This window comes from Neophocaena asiaeorientalis, unplaced genomic scaffold, assembly GCF_003031525.2.
Source record: "Neophocaena asiaeorientalis asiaeorientalis breed wild unplaced genomic scaffold, Neophocaena_asiaeorientalis_V1.1 scaffold171, whole genome shotgun sequence".
Taxonomy (NCBI): domain Eukaryota; kingdom Metazoa; phylum Chordata; class Mammalia; order Artiodactyla; family Phocoenidae; genus Neophocaena; species Neophocaena asiaeorientalis.
In genome coordinates this window covers 13171644-13192852 of record NW_020174013.1, presented here as the reverse complement: position 1 = coordinate 13192852, position 21209 = coordinate 13171644, and the positions used below count along the sequence as shown (strand labels likewise).

At 39.9% G+C, this 21209-nt stretch overlaps 1 protein-coding gene across 17 annotated transcripts in view; it reads left to right on the top strand.

Annotated features, from left to right (window-relative positions):
- NRXN1 (neurexin 1) overlaps positions 1–21209 on the top strand; it is a 1113124-nt gene that overhangs the window by 549772 nt on the left and 542143 nt on the right. For all 17 annotated transcript variants that reach the window (XM_024753585.1, XM_024753584.1, XM_024753583.1 and 14 more), the window contains one exon: positions 14791–14964. In XM_024753585.1, coding sequence (XP_024609353.1) covers positions 14791–14964 — 174 coding nt within the window. The remainder of the gene's footprint in view (positions 1–14790; positions 14965–21209) is intronic.

Sequence of the window (21209 nt, the reverse complement as noted above, 5' to 3'; positions counted from 1 at the left end):
GCCTCTCACTGTTGCGGCCTCTCCCGTTGCGGAGCACAGGCTCCGGACGCGCAGGCTCAGCAGCCTCTCACTGTTGCGGCCTCTCCCGTTGCGGAGCACAGGCTCCGGACGCGCAGGCTCAGCGGCCGTGGTCCACGGGCCCAGCCGCTCCGCGGCATGTGGGATCTTCCCGGACCGGGGCACGAACCCGCGTCCCCTGCATCGGCAGGCGGACTCTCAACCACTGCGCCGCCAGGGAAGCCCCCGTTAGCTTTTTATTCTGGTGCAACTTTAAGGACCTCAATCCTTCCCCTTTGCAGTTGCTCTGGGGAAGGTGTTATAGGGACTTAAGTGCTGATGCTGGTTCCTTCTCACCCTCGACCCTGGCTGAGCTCTGACAGCCACAGGGCTTGGCTTGTGTGCTTGGAATATCTGCAAGGATGTCCTCTTCCAGGAGAAATAGCTTCCCTCTCCTCCCACAGGAAAGTGTGGCCTCCTAGAAATCCGAATCCAGCGCTCACATGCCTTTTGGACAAGGTGCTCGTTTCCCATGTCCCAGTGGGATGGTGATGAGATGAGATGAGCTCTTAAAGCTGGTGCCATGTGTGCTGTGGAGAACAGAGTGCCCGCATGTGCTCAGAGCGGGGTCCTTAAGGGCCAGGTGACTGCTCACAAGACCTCAGCCTCATCAGCGCTTGTCCCTCTTCAGGGAATGCCAGGAGTGCAGCTGAGCTGTCTTCTTAGAGGCTGAGCTTCTCGGCCAAGAGCTCCCTATGTCAGGGCCATCTGGGAAGGAAAGCTTGGTATCATCTCTCTCACTGAGGAAGGCCTTAAGCCTTCAGTTTTCATGGCTCTCAGACCTCCCTCTTTTTTTCTGAAGGGAGAAAAATACAAAGGTCTTTGGAGTACAAGAAGCATAAACCCATATAGACTAACTTAAATGAAAAAGGGGGAAGTGGGGCAGAGTAGAGCATTCAAGAAACCCAAGGGCAAGAAAGAGAAAATTTACAGCTGGAGCTCATGAGAGCCATATCAGGAAAGCTGTTAGCAACAAGCCAGCATCTCGTCCCATCCTGGTCTCCATGGGGGCTCTGAGCTGCCTTCTCCTGGCTTCCCAGGGAGCCTTCCTTCTCCTCCCTCTCTGCACACTGGCTTTCTCTGCTTTCACCAGCGTTGGCAAACGTGGCCTCCCCAGACCTGGCCTTCCACCCCTGACCAATTCAAATACTCAGGAGAGACTGACTTGACTTTCGGAAGCCTAGGGCCAAATTCTTGTGGGAGTAAATTTGATTGGAACACACGTCCTACCTGTGACCAGGGTTGGGGGATAGGAGGCAGGGTCACACTGTAAAAAGACGACTGCTCTGGATTTGTTTGAAGAGATATTTGGACGGTCTACTTGGGGTATAAGTGGAGCCATCAAGGGCTCCAAAAGGTGATCTTGAAGCTGCTATGCAAAAATCAAGGGGATGGGTTTGGCTTGCTCTGGAGCAGGGGCTTGGGATTGAGGCTACGGTCATCTAGGTGGCGGGAAACCGGGCATTGCATGGCCCCGATTTGTTCAGATGGCTCAAATCATAAATGCTTGGGTGAACAAAATCATTCTGTGGGTGGAGACAGAGACTGTGTCCATCGGGGGTCAGAGGCGGCCCATGGGATTCAAAAGCCAGAGCAGAAGTCGGAGTCTCACTGGAATTCACAGGGACACAGGAGGAAGGAAACCAGATTTTCATCCTCTGTGGAACTGGAAAGATTCAAACCAGGCCCCTCTAGATCTACAAAGGACAGAGAGGCCCCAGCTGGCATCTGGATAATATTACAAGTGATCGTTATAAATCTCAAAAGTAAGTATCACTAGTATATTCAGGCAGTTGTTTCATTGAGTTAGGGTTTCGTAATAATGCAGCTCCAGCCCTCTTACACCGTGACTCAGAGGACAGCTAGCTTCTCCCGCTGACCCTGAACAATTCGTCTAGAGCCATGGGTCAAAATCGGAATAGACTGGAAAATTGGGTGGCCCTAGTACAAAGTCACCCCTACTATTGTAGAGATGCTTCAAAGCCAGTTCTGCTAACTTTACTCATGTAGGAAAGCACATTTTTAATGCCATTGTGCTGCTGCTGGACCATGATTTTCATACACTGGAGGGTACTTCCGATGCTACTTCAGAACCCCATGAGGTCAATCAGGGTTTCTTGTTAATGCCACATTAATGGGGTTTTCTGTGTCTGCTCTTAAAAGGGCCCTTTCTTGGCCTTTGCAATGAATTATTCAGGTTTTTCTTAAGGATAATGCAAGAAGCCATATAGCATTATAATTAAGTTTCAGGCTTGGGGTCAGACAGACTTGGGTGAAATAGCGTCTCTACCGTTTATTTCTGTGTGTCCTTAGGCAAGGTCCATCATATCGTCTTCATCGTCATCCGCTTTTCACTAATCATTCGCTAAGAGACTTACATATATATTATCCCCTTGTTTTTCATGGCTAACTGATGAGGTTGCTGTACCTAGCCCCACGTTACAGATGATGAAGCTAAGGTGAGGCTTAGGAAGGTTAGACATGTCACCTAAACAGTAATGATAATAAAATCAAACGGTAAGAATAATTACTTTAACCATTTCTGAGGGCTGATCATATCCCATGCACTCATAAATATTTTACTCATAAGATCTCATTTAATTCTCACAACTGTGCACAAGCTCAGCCAGTGTGTTCTTTAAAGCTCAGGTGTTTATAAGGAGGGTGGACCTGTAAGGCCCACCTGGGTATGAATAGGGTTTGGCAGTATTTAGGCCACTTTCCCATAACTGCCCTGGCACAGGACAGCCCAGCTGGCATTCCCAGGTTTCTTAGAGGTTGGTTATTAGCATTCCTAGCCACGCTGTACTAGGTTCTGTCCCCACCTCCACCCCCCAACTCCCCGCCCTGCTCCCCCTCAACACAAACACTGTTTGGATCTCCCACCACTGGTTTCACCTTGCAGTTCAGGGACTGTAAAATGACTTCTTTAAGGTCCTGTACTAATGTACTGTATCTATAACCCAGCAATTCTGTATCCCTCAACCTCAAGAAACATAAAACAAGTTCTGCAGGAGACCTGAGAGCCTTCCCACCAGGCTTGGGGCTAGAATGTAGTCCTCCTTTATCGGGCAGTAGTGCAAATTTATCCCACCGTAGGACTTACCTCAGAAAATATTCTTGGGCATCTTTCTTTCCAGTTGTGGACCCCTTTGATGATGATGATGTTCTTGATATAACTGAGGGTTTCAAGGACTGAGAACCAGTATTTTATCATCTCCTTTGTAAATTTTGCATCTCAGTATCTGCCTCAGACTCACGTTATCATATATCTATTATGTTGGCACTTCAGTCAGAACCTCAACTTTGATGCTGTATTTTACAAGTATGATCTCTTAATCTTTACAACAATTAGATGAGTGAGACATTAATGCTTCCATATTACAGATGAGAAAATGGAGACTTAGACTAAGTTAATTGCCCAGAAGTAGAATTTGAACCCAGGTCCATAGAAATATTTCAATACTACTATATATATTTCCCAACGTATTAGAAGGGATTCCTTCTGGATATCTAGAGTGAAAGATAGTACTTATATTAATTTTAGGGAAAAATGTCATGTAATAAAAGAAATTATTTCCTCCTTTGTATAAAACATAGTTCTTCAAACTTCTACATTCCTACCTGTGTAATGCTGCAAATGGCACCTCTGGTAATTACAAAATAACTGGGTATTTCTCCTTTCACTTTCCACTTGCTCTCCCCATCCATGTGCCTTGTATAGAATCTATATATTGGTTCTGTTTCCTTAGCCCCTAAAGTCTTCGTCAAACACAACAGCCAACAATTTTAATTGCTGTGTGTCCTTAACATGTATTCTATAGAACATTTGCATTATAGATGCTTAAAGCAGGCCCAGGCAAATATAGTCCTTGGTTGGATGATTGGAGATTGGTCTATCAATCCATCATCAGCTTGTTCCAGTAGGTTATTTGCTAGTCCATTCAACTGTTAAGCCCTCCATTTTCCTAGCCTTTAGGAAAAGTTCCCCACACCTTCTCGACCCACTTTTTGATTACTGCTGTTAACTATTTGCAATTCTCCTTAAGAATAATTTAAGTATTGGAAGAACAAAGTATTTGGAGACATGCCCTAGGGAATTTTATATACTATTCCAGTGGGATTTGATGACCTGATTGAGACTCTTCCATCCTTTAAGCACAGAAGCAATTTGTTCTTTGAAAAAAATACAGAAGAGTTCAGGTACTTAAGAAAAATGTGAGTTTTATTTGACTCTCTCAAGCTCATGATATTTTAAGAAGCTTTTTGGCAATGTCTGTAAAGCTTTTTTGTGCACTTTGTATCACTTTGTCCTTTCTGGCTTTCCAGAAAACCCGGGTGGCTTTCCCCACTTTTCTTCTGTATATCTAAGTAGAGAGCAGGTGACATTTTTGACCTGCATTAAACAGGCCATTATGATGGAGAAGAGCTGTTCTTTTATACTTACTCTGTACACCACTAGATCTTCCCCACCCAAAATAAATGTACATTTATTTTGAAATAGGAAAAGAAAATTTCTTTGAAATAAGAAAAGTAATTTTGAAAAAGAAAGCCAAGTTGTTATACTGAGCTCCTCAAAATTTCAGGGAAGATAGCAGGTTTGAATAGGTCCTCTTACAGGTCCCCTAGTTATAAGTCTCTATTAATTTACAGAACAGTCATTTCTAAACGCCTCTACCCATTCTATTCCTGTCACTGAGAAGGTTTTTAGTAAAACTAGGAGGCAGTGTAGTACAGTGGGAAAAGAGGTCACCTGGAACTGGAGGCTGGGGTGCCAGTGTTATTCTCCTGGGACTGGTTGCATTGCCTTGGGCAGGTCACTTACCTCTCCAGAAGGGTAATTTGCTCACCTGTCAGGTAGGGATAATAACAACTTCCTGCCTATTGTGAAGAGTTGGTATGAGAATCAAATGGTACGAGAGATGGCAAATCACCATTCAAACTGAGGTGCTGTGCACGTGTCCAGTGGAACAGTATTTGTGAGATAGGGAAGCTCTGCAGACCGTATGCAGTCCCAGAGAACAACACCCAGAGAGTGGAAAACGAAACGTGAAATGGTGACAGGCTGGATGCTGCTAAAGTATGTCTACAGTATCTAAACTGGCTGTCACTTGGGTGGGGAAAATGGAAAAGTAATGAAAATATTTGAACCCTGTTTTTACCAAAAGGTAAATTTACCAAGCATGAGACAAAGTTAGCTTGGCGTGAACTGATATGCCCGAACTCGCACCCCAACTGCCACAGTGTCACTGACCTAGCGTGGTTAAAAAGAAGATGGATTACCACACACCCCTCCATAGCAATTTCATTTTATTATTTCCCACCAGCTTTGCCTTCCAGTCTGTTGGCCAAACACACATCTGTCTTCATACTAAGTTTTACAGTCATACTTTTCAAATATTCTCCTTCTTTGGGCAATTTTATTTCAAAAATATCAGCTAGAAACAGAAATTTCAGAATGTTGAAAGCATTTTCTGTCCTGTCTGTAACTATAATGTCAATATCAACTCTTAAAGCCTTACTACAGGGAAACATTAAAGTCTGAACTCCAGTTTTCTTGGTGCCCGCCCACCTGTTCACACACAGGTATTAGGCTGGGTTACAGATGAATGTAGGTGTCTTACTTATCTCTCTGTGGGAGGCAACTGAAAAGTGGCTTCCATATCTAAAAATCAAATTTGGAAGGCATGAGAGTTCTACCGACTCATTGGAATTTAGATACCTAACTTTTATGACTATAGAAGCAAATTGGCTTTATTTTCATGAGATTACTCAGTGAGCATGCAGATACGTCCCGCATCATCCTGGGAATCTGTGTTATTTGGCTTGGACTCTTTGAACATTTATTACCATTACTTTTCTCCGCTGGCCAAGTTACTCCAAAACATTCCTGTATTTTGTAGCAGTGGAGCTGTACAAATTGGCCACTCACCACCTGGATTATACAGTGTGTAAACTAGTGCAGATTAAGTGAAAATTATCATGGATTCAGGAGACCTGGGCTTGGAATCGGACCCTGCCATTTTTCTGGTGTTGTAGCACTGAACCATAGTGTCTTTGTCTGGGACACGTGTCCATGATAACCTTTATTCTTTCTGTAGCTCATCGGGTGAAAACCAAGTGACAATATCTATGTACAAGTGCTCAGTAAAGTTTAGGGCACTACACCAATGTCAGTTAGTGTTATAATGATAAAGTCTGAGCTGTCTTTTCTGGTTTTGACCATGGCAAAGCGTGCACTGATCATGAAAGACTCAAAGCAGTGATGAGGCTCTCTCTCGCTCGGTCCGGGCTCTGTACATTTAAATTCAGCTGTCTCAGTGATTTTTGTGAAATTCAATGCCTTTGTGGTGAAAACAATATACAAACTGTTGGATATGGGAGCCTGCTGTGGAATCAGGGATACCTGTGGCTGGCAAGGACCTGAGAGCTAGAAGCAGGAGACCAGAGGGAATCTAATCCAGGAATCCTGGAGTGGCAGTCCACAGGCTAGATGGAGAGAGACATCTGCAAACCCACAGGAAGTGCACATAGAGATTAACAGATGTACCAAGGCAAAGCATCAGGGGTCCACGCAGTTAGCTTGGCTCTGTTCTATGACCACAAACAATAAATCCCCACCTCTCTGTAATGATAACAGTGTAACAAAGTAGGAGCATCTGGAGAAATAGTGTAAAGTGTCCATAGTGGGGAGTGTGCCTAGGGAGGCCACATGAGTTAGGTCATACTTGTATATGGGGCAACACAAGAGAATGACAGAGTGGCCAGAGATAGAATGAGGTAGAGGTACAGGATAGGCTGAAATGTGATTTCCCACAAAGATTTTGGCATTTATTTTAACTGCTGAAGAGACTCATGAATAGGTTCTCATCACCACACGTTGATACCCTAAACTATTTCTGTACCTCTATCTTTGTCTGTCTCTCTCTGCAAATGAATTCAACACATGTTGGTTAAAATTGTTCCTGAATTACACTGTCAGAATGGAAAAAAATGTCACTGCATTGAACCCTCTTAATGAGCTGGGTGGCTTCAAGAAAGCGGTCAGTAGAAGAAAAATTCCCCACAATTAACTTCATTCATTATTTCTCAGGTGTAGGGAACCAGGGAACCCTCACTATGTCCTTATTGTTCGAATGATGATTTATTGAATGAAAACTGCTAATTCATCCATTCATTCAATGAGTCAACAAATAATTAGTGAGTACTAAGTAAAAATGAGACTAAAAAGGTGCTTCACTTACGATGCTTTCTTCAAGGAATTTATAAAATAATGGGAAGGCAAGATATCCACACAGAGAACTGGGAAGGAAATGCTAATTGTCAGAAAAGAGGTTCAAAATATTACGAGGATTCAAAGATCATACTTGCGTATGACTGAGAAAACACATTAACAAGGTGGAATTTGAGTTGAGACCCCGAAATTGCATCAGGCTTTGAAATGGAACATTGGAAGGGGAAAGACACTCATGATGGAAGTAATGTACTGTGAAGAGTGATGGAACAGTAACTGTGCAGTATTGGAGAAATGGTGAAAAATACAGTTTGACTAAAGATTAAAATATAGGTAGAGGATTGATGTTAGCCTAATTCTCTCCCTGGCAAAAATTGTTGGGGAGACATTGTTCAAAGTTTAGAAAAAGTTACTGAGGGAGGATATCTCAAAATCTTGACCACCCTGAGCCTCACACTTTATTTAGAAACCAGCGGGATGTATTAAAGAAATCAAAACACAGTATGGGGACGATGGATATGGTATTAATGAGGAGGTTGGATAGAGGCAGGGACACCAGGTAATAGGTTACTGCATAAAAGGTGTACGTGGGGAAAGGAAGATAACTGGAAAAGGAAAGGAAAATGGAGGCGTAGACCTCAGAAGTATTGGCCAAGTTGCGTCATCCACATCAAAGTTCTCAGCAATAATTTGAATGTAAGGTATATGAAATAGAATGGAGTTAATAAATGATATTGAAATTAATTTCAGTTTGGGTAATAGGGTGACTAGAAATGTGATTGCTATAAAATAGGGAAGTCTAGAAGTAATTTCCCAGTGTGGGGAGGGAGGAAAGATGATGGTTTGTTTTTAGGCTGAACTTAGAAAACCAGGATGGGACTAAAGATAAGGATTTGCAGGTATTTCCTAGAAGTAAGAACAGGTTATTCTAGGATTAAACCCTTTATGCACCAAGGAAGACTGAGGTGTAGAGAATTTAAACAATATCTAATAAATCAAACTGATGACCACTGAATTTCTAAAATTAACCTGATTTTTCATAGAGATCTATGGAGGGCACAGGTCTAGCGTTTCAGAGCAAAACATCCACCTGAATTGCCAACTCTGACTTCAATAATGACTACTTGGTGTGCCCTGAACTTAGATGTAGTTTCGGATAGTGTTTGTTGTTCAATCCAAACTGTTCATTGTTATGAACGTATTCATTTATCTACTCTTAGGTTCAAATGTGTTAGAGAAATATTAACAATTTCCCATGCTTTTGCTTCTAGTAATTTAACATCACTTATTTAAGCAATCACAGGAAATAGTAACGTTGGCTTTCTACCCAGAAAAAACATGAAATAAATAAGTTTGTGCTTGTTCTCCAGGGACTAGAGATGATTTTTTTTTTTTTCTTCTATCTAACAGGGCACACCTGTTATAAAAAGAGGATTACATTTAATTTGCCTCCCAAAGAAAGCCTGCATTAACTTATATGGTCAAGATCCAACCTGCCGATGTTCATTTGTGGATGTGTGACAAAAGATTAAAATTAAAGATAAAGATACAAATCGAGGCGGAGGCAGAGTTTGATTGTTCTCTGATGTAAGGAAGGGCATCTTTCCTGCAGAATAACTCTGAGAAACTAGCCCAGCCTGATTGTACTTTTTCTACCAGCCAGTCACAACAAGAATTGAGAGGAATGTTAGCGAAGTCTCCCAATTTGCTGTCCAAAGTCAAATCCTCTGAGCAATGCCACTTATAAGAGACTGTGGAAGCCTCCTTAAGTTTCCCTAGAGTTTTAGCTATCCAAATCTACAAAGCAGTTGTCCTTTTTAGGTATGCTCTTTTTAATTAAAATGAAACTGAGATGTTTAAGAGGCGCTAAAAATTACATATGGATAAACAGGAAAGCTGAGTCAAAGAACTAATTATACCTTGATGCTGGCATTCTGCTGCTGTAGAGCTCAGAGTCCTTGCTCTAACTGCCTCATGCTCCCTGTTTTAAGAGAAGAGAAAACCTCCTACACCACTTCATTTTTCTGCTTTTGGTTGATGGCTCCCAAGCCAGGCCTTCCAGCCCCAGCATCCCTAAGCCCCCAGTTTATATCATCCCTGTAGGACACTCCTACTCAAATTACATGTTAAATGCAGTTTCATCTCTTCTCTCCAAATTATTACTGTTTCAATTCCCTCATCTCCTAGCCTGCATGGCTTTTATTTTTGGACTTCTCATTGCCTTTAAAAAAAAGAACCAAAAAACAGTAGTCACAAATTCTATCATGTTACTCAAGGCTTTCCTTTGACTTTTTTTATCCAACATTATTTACCATGGCCTCTTTAATAATTCTTCTTTTCCAGCCCATCCTGGCCTTTTGTGCTCTTTTTTGAATGCTGTATTAATTTTGTCTTCTTGGTACATTTGTGCTGTTCCCCATGTTTGGCACCTTCATTTACGTCATTACAAAGTAATGTATCCTATACCTTCTTTTGGTCTAAACTCGTTCATGATACTTCAGCTTACAACTGATGTCCATAAAATCCTTTTATTTCTCTGATTTTATAAGGCGCATTTAGCCTGAACCTTACAACCTGTCCCTCGGGCTTCACAGAATTCTTGTGTCAGTCTGTTTATATCAAAATAGAAGATACTTATCAAGCGATTGTTCCATTTATGTTACCAGATTCAATGCTGCTGGGATTCAAACAGAGTATGTCAAAGAAAGCTCTCGAGCTGCTTATTGTATAGTGCAGGGCACACTTCAAGTACACAAATGCGTCTAAAGTAAGTCAAAGAAAATCAGACTTGTACGTTTGACATCTTGTCGCTCTAATTATACTAGAAACATGGGGACAACCTGTACTTCTCATTCTTTTGTAGCCAATTATAACTAAGAAGCTTGTGTGCTATTCCCTACTCATTACTGCCCAACTACTGGGAAATGGATACTTGTGATATCATCCCAGATCATTCCACAGATGACATTCTTGAGAGGGGGGCTGTTACACACACACACACACATTCCACACTAGTGACAAAGATAAGGGTTTCTTGATTTTTTTTTTTTAAAAGCCTACTCCCCAAATGTTTGAGATTATCTGGCTCTGTACATGTTCTTTGCACCTTCTTCTGCCACAGCTCCATCATTTCCTTGTCAGTTGCATACATGGCCTACTTAAATAATATGAATAAAAATCAACCACTCATAGCTTGAAGGAAGGGTACCAGCATGGCTTCAAGTCCATAGGAAACTGACTGTTACTGGATGTCCATCCTGGCTCTCGTTCATACACTGGGTCATTAAAAAGCCTAGCTTCCTTGCCATGCACAGGATTTTGCCTGCAAGATCCCATTAGTGCTAATGGGTCATTTTCCTTCCATCACCCCACGGATGAAAAGGAGAAGGTGCATCTTTGATGAAGTGCTAATGTTACACAGGGCTCAGGCCACTTAAAGGTTTCCTTTGTTCTCGTCCTATGGCAATCCTGTGGGAGACTTAAGACCACTCTCTGCTATACGAAGAGTTTATAAAGGCGGTATTAAGTTGTGGTGCTAAGTGCAGCTTCAGTAATGAAAATAAGAATGAGTCCCCTGCTTATAAAGCCAAACTCATCCACCTTGGTACGTCTGAGGCTTATATCCTACATGGCTTGAATCAATATTTTCTGCTCTTTAACAACACAAGGGAAAGATTACTACTTTTCCTCAATAAGCTTTAAAAACTTATTTGGGCAAGTAAGTGTGCTGATAGGAAAAAAAGTAGGAAGTAGCAGGAAATGGGGAAAGGAAGTAAGTGCATTTTAGGATTAGCTCTCTCCCTATGTGCTGCCTTACCATTCTTCTTTCTTTTCTGATTCTTATCTACTGTGACTTCAATCCGTCAGTTGACTGACAATATTTATTGATTGCCCACTGTGCTTGTAGTCCAGTACTAGGCACTGTGGGAGAATCTAAGACAAAGACACAATCTCTATCCTCCAGGAGGTTACAATCAGAAAGAGGAAGATTGGTTGTCAAATATGTAGCATCCCATACATAACTTTGAGTACTAAGTTCTACATCTGAAAAACGTGAAGCAGTGACAAGAATTCTTAATTCAACTCCCACTGTTCTCTAATACTACATTCATTAGGCCCAGAGGAAAGCTGAAATTTCCTAACAAATTTAGTTCAGCAAATGAATGCAGGGAGCACTTCCTTGCATTGATATTTGATATGTAATAGCATAAAGTTCAGCCCACAATCTCAGATGAGCAAGAAAGGTCACTTTCTCTACTTTTCTGTAACTCACCTTGGTTTCTGTCTTGAGCTCTGATTCTTTGAGTTAGTGAAACTGTAATCTCAGGCAATTTCAGTTCCCTTATTTCCTTGGGATTATGTCTAGATGATTTGGAGGTGGGGGGCTTCCATTGTACCAGTGTCTGGGGAGGTAGAGAGATTGCACAGGAGTTGGTCTCAAATATTCTATATTAATTGCTTAGGTGCCCACTGAATTGCTACCCAGCATCTTCTTTCTTGTGTTCATGACCTCCTCAGGCCAGGCTTTTTCTGCTTGCTCCTGTTCTGCTCTGGGAATTGTTCCGTTGCTGCCACACCGCAAGGGGATATGAAAAGTTCTGTCAGGCTAAGAAAGCTCCCAGCATGTCTGAATCTACTATGCATCTGTTTCGTCTCAAGGATATCACTGCTGCCTCTGGGTTCGCTTGAGGAAATGCACACAGATCAATATTACTTTCCTCAACCTACATGAGGTTTTGGCATCCACCAGGGCTCAGACCTCAAGTCAGATCACTATGTCCTCTATTGGGCAACGACTATATTCAAACTTCTTCTCCTCCAACTTTCTCTCCTGCTTGCCCACATGAGGGGCAGGAAAGCTTTACTCTTCTATGTAATTGCCTGTATGTTCTGTCTATTTCACTCCTCTAAGAGTCTTGAATTTTAAGGATCAAATACATAAAGATAACTTTATATCTTTGGTCTCTGAGGCAAATAAAACACAATCACTTGAAATTTAAGTGAGAGAAAAGACTGAGAGAAAGGAAATATGGAAGGGAAAAATCAAATGTTTCAAAAATAGTATCCTATTTCAGATCAAAAACATGCTTTCCTTTAATATTAAGAATGATGGTTAATAGTCAATAGATGTTTCCTTTTATTTAAAAGGTGAGGGAAGTAAGCATATCCAGTACCTTCAATACAAACTATGCAGGATCAGTGGCATCCTAGTGTAATACTTAGAGCTTTAGTTAGTAGGTCAGGGACCTAAGTTCTCAGTTTTGTTTTTTGTTTCTTTTTTTGCGGTACGCAGGCCTCTCACTGTTGTGGGCTCTCCCGTTGCGGAGCACAGGCTCCGGACGCGCAGGCTCAGCGGCCGTGGCTCACGGGCCCAGCCGCTCCGCGGCATGTGGGATCTTCCCGGACCGGGGCACAAACCCGTGTCCCCTGCATCGGCAGGTGGACTCTCAACCACTGCGCCACCAGGAAGCCCAGTTCTGTTTTTATGGCTAAATGACTTTAAGCAAGCTTAGTTTTCTCATCAGTACAATCAGGGGTGTTCTGTGTGTTGCTTGATTTTTACCCTACTTACCAGGTTAGCCTATTACTGTTTTATGGATGGTGGCAGAAGACACAAGCTTTCTGGGTCAGACACCAAGCACTTTATTACTCATGACTTAACAGTGTGAGCATCAGCATGTGTATCAGTTCTCCTTCCTCCCAAGTCCCATGAAAACAATACAGAGGGGCCCAGAGAGCATTAGGAATATAGGAGTTTTGTGTTACAGTGGGAGAAGGTAACGTGAAAGTTAAATAAAATGGTTAACGTGAGAGAGAAAATCCAAATGACAATGCAAAGTCAGAGAAGTAAGTAGCTAAATAGAATATGTTACCAGGACTTGTAAACAGGAGTAGTATATTATGGAAATTTGGGGTCACCCTCCTTATGTTCTGCATTGATTATTTACTAGAGTCAGTTAATTACATCTACTCAGTGCTACACAGATATGATGAATAATCTTTAATAGAAAAGAAACAGAATCAAACTTGGATTGCAGTCTCTTTTTTTAAGTAGTTGTCCATAAAGTTGGGAAATCTTAAACGTAGAGACATGAAGATGACAAGCAGAGCAAAGTGTCCCACTAGAAACTGTAATAAAATTGGGAAAAATTAATTGATAACTTGTCAATAGATCCCAGAACAGCATAAAGAATTCAGAGTGGTATGCCTTTACCTAAAAGATGAAATACTTGAAAAGGAATGGAATATTCAGGTATATATAGTCTACTATGGGAGTGAGTTAGTGAACAAGTTAGGTGCAAGCAAGGATAATAGGTTCAAGCATACTAGAAAAGGCAATTTGAGACATTAGACATTTAGAATTCATTGAGCTTCTAGTTAACAGAAAGGCCTAGAACTCTCTAAGCAGAATGTAGATTTGATAATAACACCTGCTAACATCTACTACATATTTTCATTCTGAAAGATTCTTTCCATTATTTTATCTCATTTAATCCTCACACAACCCTATGGAATAGGTTTTATTGCTCCCATTTTAGAAATGAGATTACTAATGATCAGAGAAACTAAAGAAAAAAAAAAAAAAAGCTCAAAGCCATAGAATCGGTAAATAACTGGACTTGGATTTTATTGGGTTGGCCAAAAAATTCTTTTGGGTTCTTCCATAATATCTTATGGAAAAACGTGAACGAACTTTTTGGCCAACCCAATAATTCAGGGACCACTTCATGGTACATGTTCCTTCCATTTGGCCACACTGTATCGAACTCACTTAAGTTCTCTGTGGAAATAGCTTCTAGAAATTTCTTCTAGTGCTGATGTATTATTCATACGGAGGAAGGAAGGAAGGAGGGAAGGAAGGAAAAAAAGAGATAAAGTAAAATAAAATAAAGTTAAAATATAATAAAGTTATTAGAATAAGAAAATCATTATTAAGAGAAAAAAAGAAAAAAAATTAAAAAACTGCCGGTCGGCACCGATCCTCTGTGCGGGAATCTCTCCGCTTTGCCCTCCGCACCCCTGTTGCTGCGCTCTCCTCCGCGGATCCGGAGCTTTCCCCCTCCTCCACCCGCAGTCTCCGCCTGCGAAGGAACTTCCTAGTGTGTGGAAAGCTTTGCTCCTTCATAGCGCCCTCCCAGTGGTATAGTTCCCATCCCTATTCTTTTGTCTCTGTTTTTTCTTTTGCCCTACCCAGGTACGTGGGGGGTTTCTTGCCTTTTGGGAGGTCTGAGGTCTTCTGCCAGCGTTTAGTAGGTGTTCTGTAGGAGTTGTTCCACGTGTAGACGTATTTCTGGTGTATCTGTGGGAAGGAAGGTGATCTCTGTGTCTTACTCTTCCGCCATCTTCCCCTGTTTTGTACTTTTAAGAAAATATATAGTCATTAATTTACTTTTTAAAATTAATTTAATGAAAAATAAACCTACTTTTTTGTGTGTTCTACTGTTGTTTAAAGTCAATGTTAAGTTACTTTTGTGACCAAAATTTTTGTCTTCCCACAGGTGACTTGTATATAGGAGGAGTGGCCAAGGAAACATATAAATCCTTGCCGAAACTCGTCCATGCCAAGGAGGGCTTTCAAGGCTGCCTGGCATCAGTTGATCTAAATGGACGGCTTCCAGACCTCATCTCAGATGCTCTTTTCTGCAATGGACAGATTGAGAGAGGCTGTGAAGGTACTAGATCTTTGTTATCACACTCAAAATAATTCTAATTCCACCTATAAATGAGAACAGCAAAATTCTCTGGCAGGCAGTATTTTCATTTCTGACAATTGACCAAACCCCCAGTTACGGCTTAAAAGTCCTTATTCATGTTTTAAACTTTTCATCCCATAAATCTTAAATTTTCTGGACTGTTTGCAAACCTAGACTAATGCCTGATATAAAATGGGAGCTATGGATCTTGTTATTTTCTGCTTCTTTGCATTCTTTAGTTCACCTAATTAGTGTGCTAATCACTTCTGCAGTGCTTTCGTTATAGCATTAAATAGATACTCCACTTGGACTAGAAAAACATATTTACTCCAGCAAATGTTAATCAATTTGAGCCTGCTTTTTGACATCTACATTCAATAGGATACAACAAGAGAATAACATTCAGATACCCATTCTCAAATCATGGTTTGGTTTGTTTCTACCTGGCAGCAAGAGTGTCTCCCACATATTATCAGTTTGTTTTAGCAAAAATTGGTTTCTTCTGTTACCCAAAGCTAATATTCCATACTTCAGAAATGTGCTCAAGTATCTTTCTGTACTTTCGTGTTCTCTATCAGACTAAGATCTGTAGGAGTACTTTTTGATTGCTACTTTCATTTTAGATAATTTTCACTTCAACACCTCAGGTTATTTGAGCCAATTCTCCCTCCACAAATGCAATTTAATCACATTATCCTGAATTTTGTAGCTGTGAATGTGTTGCTGCTTCTCTTTTAATGTTGAATACAGTTTGGGCCATTTTGAAAATTTTAGATTCATAAGGAAATTTCATATGGGGGAAGCGAAGAAAGATGTGAATTCCTGTCTCCCAGGAGATTATGAATCATGTCTTCTTAGCCAAAATAATGCTATTAGATTTAGCAGTTACCTAAGTACATGTAAATTTTTTATTTGGAAATACATTTTTTTCTCTCTGTAACATATGTTTCCCTGAAAAGTCAGGTGAAATTCAAATTGTGTTTTAATCACGCCAGAGGATAAGATTATTTAATGGAAATCTTTGTTGAGTTCATTTTTAATGTTTTGCTGTATTTATTTACTTTGTTTCAAATTTTGGTATAAATGCCCTTTTGTGAAACAAAGGGAAACTATGTGTTTTCTCCTTTTACCAATTTAGCAAAGGAAACAAAATTGTTAAGTGAATAAATTCTCTCTAGTGGATGGAGACAAAAATGTGGGACATAACTTTGATTCTTGGAGGTGATCTAATAAGTGAGAATATATGGGGGTTTTTTTGTTTTTTTTAAAGGTACTGCAAAATCTTCTGAAAACATTTTTCAAACATAGGCCTTTCGGGCTTCCCTGGTGGCACAGTGGTTGAGAGTCCACCTGCCAATGCAGGGGACGCGGGTTCGTGCCCCGGACCGGGAGGATCCCACATGCCGCGGAGCGGCTGGGCCCGTGAGCCATGGACGCTGAGCCTGCACGTCCCGAGCCTGTGCTCCGCAACGGGAGAGGCCACAACAGTGAGAGGCCCGCGTATCGCAAAAAAAAAAAAAAAAAAAAAAAAAAAAAAATAGGCCTTTCTACAAGTTGCCCGGTAAATTCTCACCTACAAGAAATGGTGGGAGCAGACAGACACATTCACAGCTAAACACTCACAAGATAGTAAACCAAACCCACACACATGACCTCCCACCACTGGCACATAATGTGAGTGGGTGAGTGGAAGGGAAAACTAATAAGAAATGTACTGAGAAAGTGTATTTACAGAAATAAAATTTGGTGTTATTTTCCATCATAACCTCATAAGCAATTTGGTTGAGGTGATTGTACATCTTCTTGGGTAATTTTAAACTATGGTTTGAACATCTGAAATCATTCAGTAGATTATGACATTGGCTCCTTCCTTACCTTATCTAGTTTGCTTTAATATCTGAGCTTTAATAATTCTCACCCTCTTTTACTCCCTTTTCTTTTATTTTTAGAATGTTGCCATGCTCCTGCCTTTCTGCCTTGACACTTCCCTGATTTTTTTCATTCCAACGTCAAGGTTAACAATTTTTAATGTATGATTATTTCTGTCCTCTGTGGTTCCTAGGAATAATCTCAGATGTACCTGTCAGAGGTGTAATTGATGAGATATACGTATTTTTAGGATTGGTGGTAAACTTCTAGATTCTCAATACATTATTTCTCTAAAGATTGTTCTCATGGGATTTTGAGCTCAAACCACATTGGAGTCACTTAACTTCCATATTAATAGAAATAGTTTAAATTTGACATCACTAAATGATATCTTGTCAAGATTTTCCACCATTTCTACCCAAGACCCACAAATGTCTAAAGTTCTTTCATGTAAAAAATCATTGGCCTTCTCTCAATAATCACTTGCTCCCTTTCATCTCTGACTTATTTCAGTGAGTAATAGCTGACTTTATTTACACACCACGTTAGCTAGCAGAGGGAACTTACCTTGTCCTTTTCACTTTACATTAATGTTTCTCAACTTAAGCAAGTATTGGAATCACCTGGAAAATTGTTAAAACCCATGTTACTTGACACCAACCCAAGGTTTCTGATTCAGTAGGTCTAGGATGGGGCTCTAGAATTTACATTTCTAGCAAGTTCCTAAATGATGCTGCTGCTTTTGGTCTGACACCAGACTTTGAAAATTACTGCCTGGAAAGGCATTGACCTGCTTACTTAAGAGAAAATAGAGACTGGCAATCCACCAATAATCAGGCTCAGTTAAGCTGAATACTGAGTCAAGATAACTTCCATACATGAAGTCAGTGAAACAGTTTTTAATCTAGGCACTTGCATAGACTCACAACATTCAACACTGGAATTGCACTATAAGCTACAGAAATACTTCACTATTAAAGCTACCATCGATTAAGCACTGGTAGCAGTAAGTTTACATATGCAATTTCATTTCCCAAAACTCTATCAATTAGGTATTACTGTTTTGTTTTTTTTTTTAGAAGAGTAAATTGAGCCTTAGAGGTGTAAGGTGACCTTCCTAAGGTCACACAGCACGTAAGTGGATGATGGAAGCTTTGAACCCAATTTTGCCTTACTTGAAATCCCAGGCATCTAAGCACTTTCCTATATTGTTCCTTTGGTTTCCAGACATTGTAGTTTTACCTTCACTTTCCTTTCCTTTTCAAACATCCTTATTATTATTTTTTTATTATGATGCTGCTGCTTTTGGTCTGACACCAGACTTTGAAAATTACTGCCTGGAAAGGCATTGACCTGCTTACTTAAGAGAAAATAGAGACTGGCAATCCACCAATAATCAGGCTCAGTTAAGCTGAATACTGAGTCAAGATAACTTCCATACATGAAGTCAGTGAAACAGTTTTTAATCTAGGCACTTGCATAGACTCACAACATTCAACACTGGAATTGCACTATAAGCTACAGAAATACTTCACTATTAAAGCTACCATCGATTAAGCACTGGTAGCAGTAAGTTTACATATGCAATTTCATTTCCCAAAACTCTATCAATTAGGTATTACTGTTTTGTTTTTTTTTTTAGAAGAGTAAATTGAGCCTTAGAGGTGTAAGGTGACCTTCCTAAGGTCACACAGCACGTAAGTGGATGATGGAAGCTTTGAACCCAATTTTGCCTTACTTGAAATCCCAGGCATCTAAGCACTTTCCTATATTGTTCCTTTGGTTTCCAGACATTGTAGTTTTACCTTCACTTTCCTTTCCTTTTCAAACATCCTTATTATTTTTTTTTTATTTTTTTATTTTTCGGTACGCGGGCCTCTCACTGTTGTGGCCTCTCCCGTTCCGGAGCACAGGCTCCGGACGCGCAGGCTCAGCGGCCATGGCTCACGGGCCCAGTCACTCCGCGGCACGTGGGATCTTCCCGGACCGGGGCACGAACCCGTGTCCCCTGCATCGGCAGGCGGACTCTCAACCACTGCGCCACCAGGGAAGCTCCCATATCCTTATTTTTAACCACTTAATACAAATATCCTTGTGGCTTGCTCCCAATTTTATTCACTGATAAAATAAAAAGGACATTATATAACTAAAAAGGAAATATAAATTCAGGGTTTTGTCTTGTGAAAATGACTCTCAATGTTTAAATATTTTTCAAGAAGGTGAGTACTTTAAAAAATGTGACTTGTCAGGCATAGGCATGCATTCACTTGTAATACCTGAATATATAAAGACTGTTGTGATAATGGAAAACATAATAAAGCATGTCTTTATGCTCACATAAAGGCTTGGCAGCTACTCTGAGTGGCTGCTCTACAATATGGGCAGGCAAGTTATTTTTTAGAATTGCAATTTTACCATTTTTAGAGTTAAGCATTATTTTGCAATTGTATTTCTGATAATTTTTGCAAAAAGAAAAACAAAAACACGGCTCTTCATCAGTTCTTGCTCCTGCTCTTTCCTTCTGCTGGGCAAGTCAGGGGAATAGTATCCTTTGATAACACAGCCCCTGACCCAGGCTGGGCTTGTACCAGAGGGAGGACTGTGCTAAGGAATATTGCTTTGAGGTTTTTTTTTTAAACAAGTATTAATTATTTTCAGTCTTTAATGCCATGGAATAAAGATCATTGGACCACTTACCTCTCACAGATTGGAAGAAAAACAAAAACTGAGCAAGTTAATGTCTCTTAGCTCTTTGATGCAATAGGTGAAAAAAACTATTATATCCATTCAGGTCTCCCAGGCCTGGGAGATTTTTATTATTATTAAAAATGACTATTATTTTTGTTATTATTACTACACTGATTATTATTATTACTATTATTATTATTATTATATAATTAGTAGTTACAGTATTATGATTTCTGAATTTGTAAAAATTCATATTGAATGTTTAGGCTACATTCAATAACTTCTTATGAAGAATACCGTGACTAAGACATTTATAATAAAATTATGGTTGTAAGGAGGATGTTTAAAATTGATGTTTATAGGAACATCAATTTGTACAAAATCTAATCACAGATAATTCTCATGTATTCACTAGAGCAGTTACCTCAAAGGCTCTCAATGTTAATAGCATCTAATTAGTCTGGTGTCTATTTTTGTATTTTCATAAAACCTAAGATTGTGTTTACTAGAAAATATCTTCAGTTTATACTCTAAAGGTATTGAAGTAGATGGTGTTCCCTTCCCACCTAAGATAACCCTTATTAGTGAGGTTCTACTGTAATAAATATTCACAGGGCAGTATTTAAGAGTTGAAGACAGTTATAGAGGAAGAGAAAATATAGATGTAACTCTGAGATCTGTAAGAAATCTATACCCAGTCTGGTAAAAGCAAAGATAAATACTCCACGTTGCAATCTTGTAAAGGAATTTTCTTTATGGGGAATTATACTGCAATTTGTTTCTTCCATCCTTTACTTTTTCTTTCATCTACCAAATGGTGTATACATTTTGATAGTTTGGTGTCACTGTAAGGTCCAACTGTTGACAGAGAATGGCTGGCATTACAGTTTTAAGCCTTAACTACAATAGCAAGATAAAAGACCTAGAGGGAAAAAAATAGAAAGGGATAATTGGTCTTCTGATGACCATCGTCTACACTGTATCTGCATGTGACAAATCTTCAAGCAATGCAGTCACTTTGTGTCATCGGCTCAGTTAACCATAATATGAATACATATATAGTGAAATTCTAATCAATTATCGCTTTCTTGGTTTTGGCTTCTCTTAAGATTTATGGCTGTTAATTATTAATTTGTTTGCTCTACATAGCATTTCTCTCCCCCTTTACAGCAGCATGCTTTTTTGAATCTGAATGTTCTTCTATGTTTGCCCCATTTCAGTATTGCTTACTAACATTTAATATATTTTGCTTTTTTTTTTTTAATTTTGCTGACAAAGTTGCATTGATGAAAGCTGACTTGCAAGGTAGATAGCCCTGTGTGTATAAAACAAGACTGAAACCCCGTAATACACAGTGGAAACCTCAAAATAACATTTTTACATTTTTGCAGTAACTGTTATTTGAAGTTTTCATTTTTCCCCTTCTTGAATGTTGTGCAAGAAACTTCATTTTGTAGCATAGTTTGCATAAAGGCTTTCAGTCTTGAATGTTTGTATAGTGATTACCTTTAGTGCTTTGATCATCCTTTTTTTAGTTCTTTGTTTTTCAGTGTTCTAGTTAAGATTCTTTAGAAATAGACTAGCATTCTTTTTACTTGTATGTTACATGGGGGCATGTCATTTATACAGAGTTTTTAGTTTTATGTTTAATTGCATGAAATTGTTAA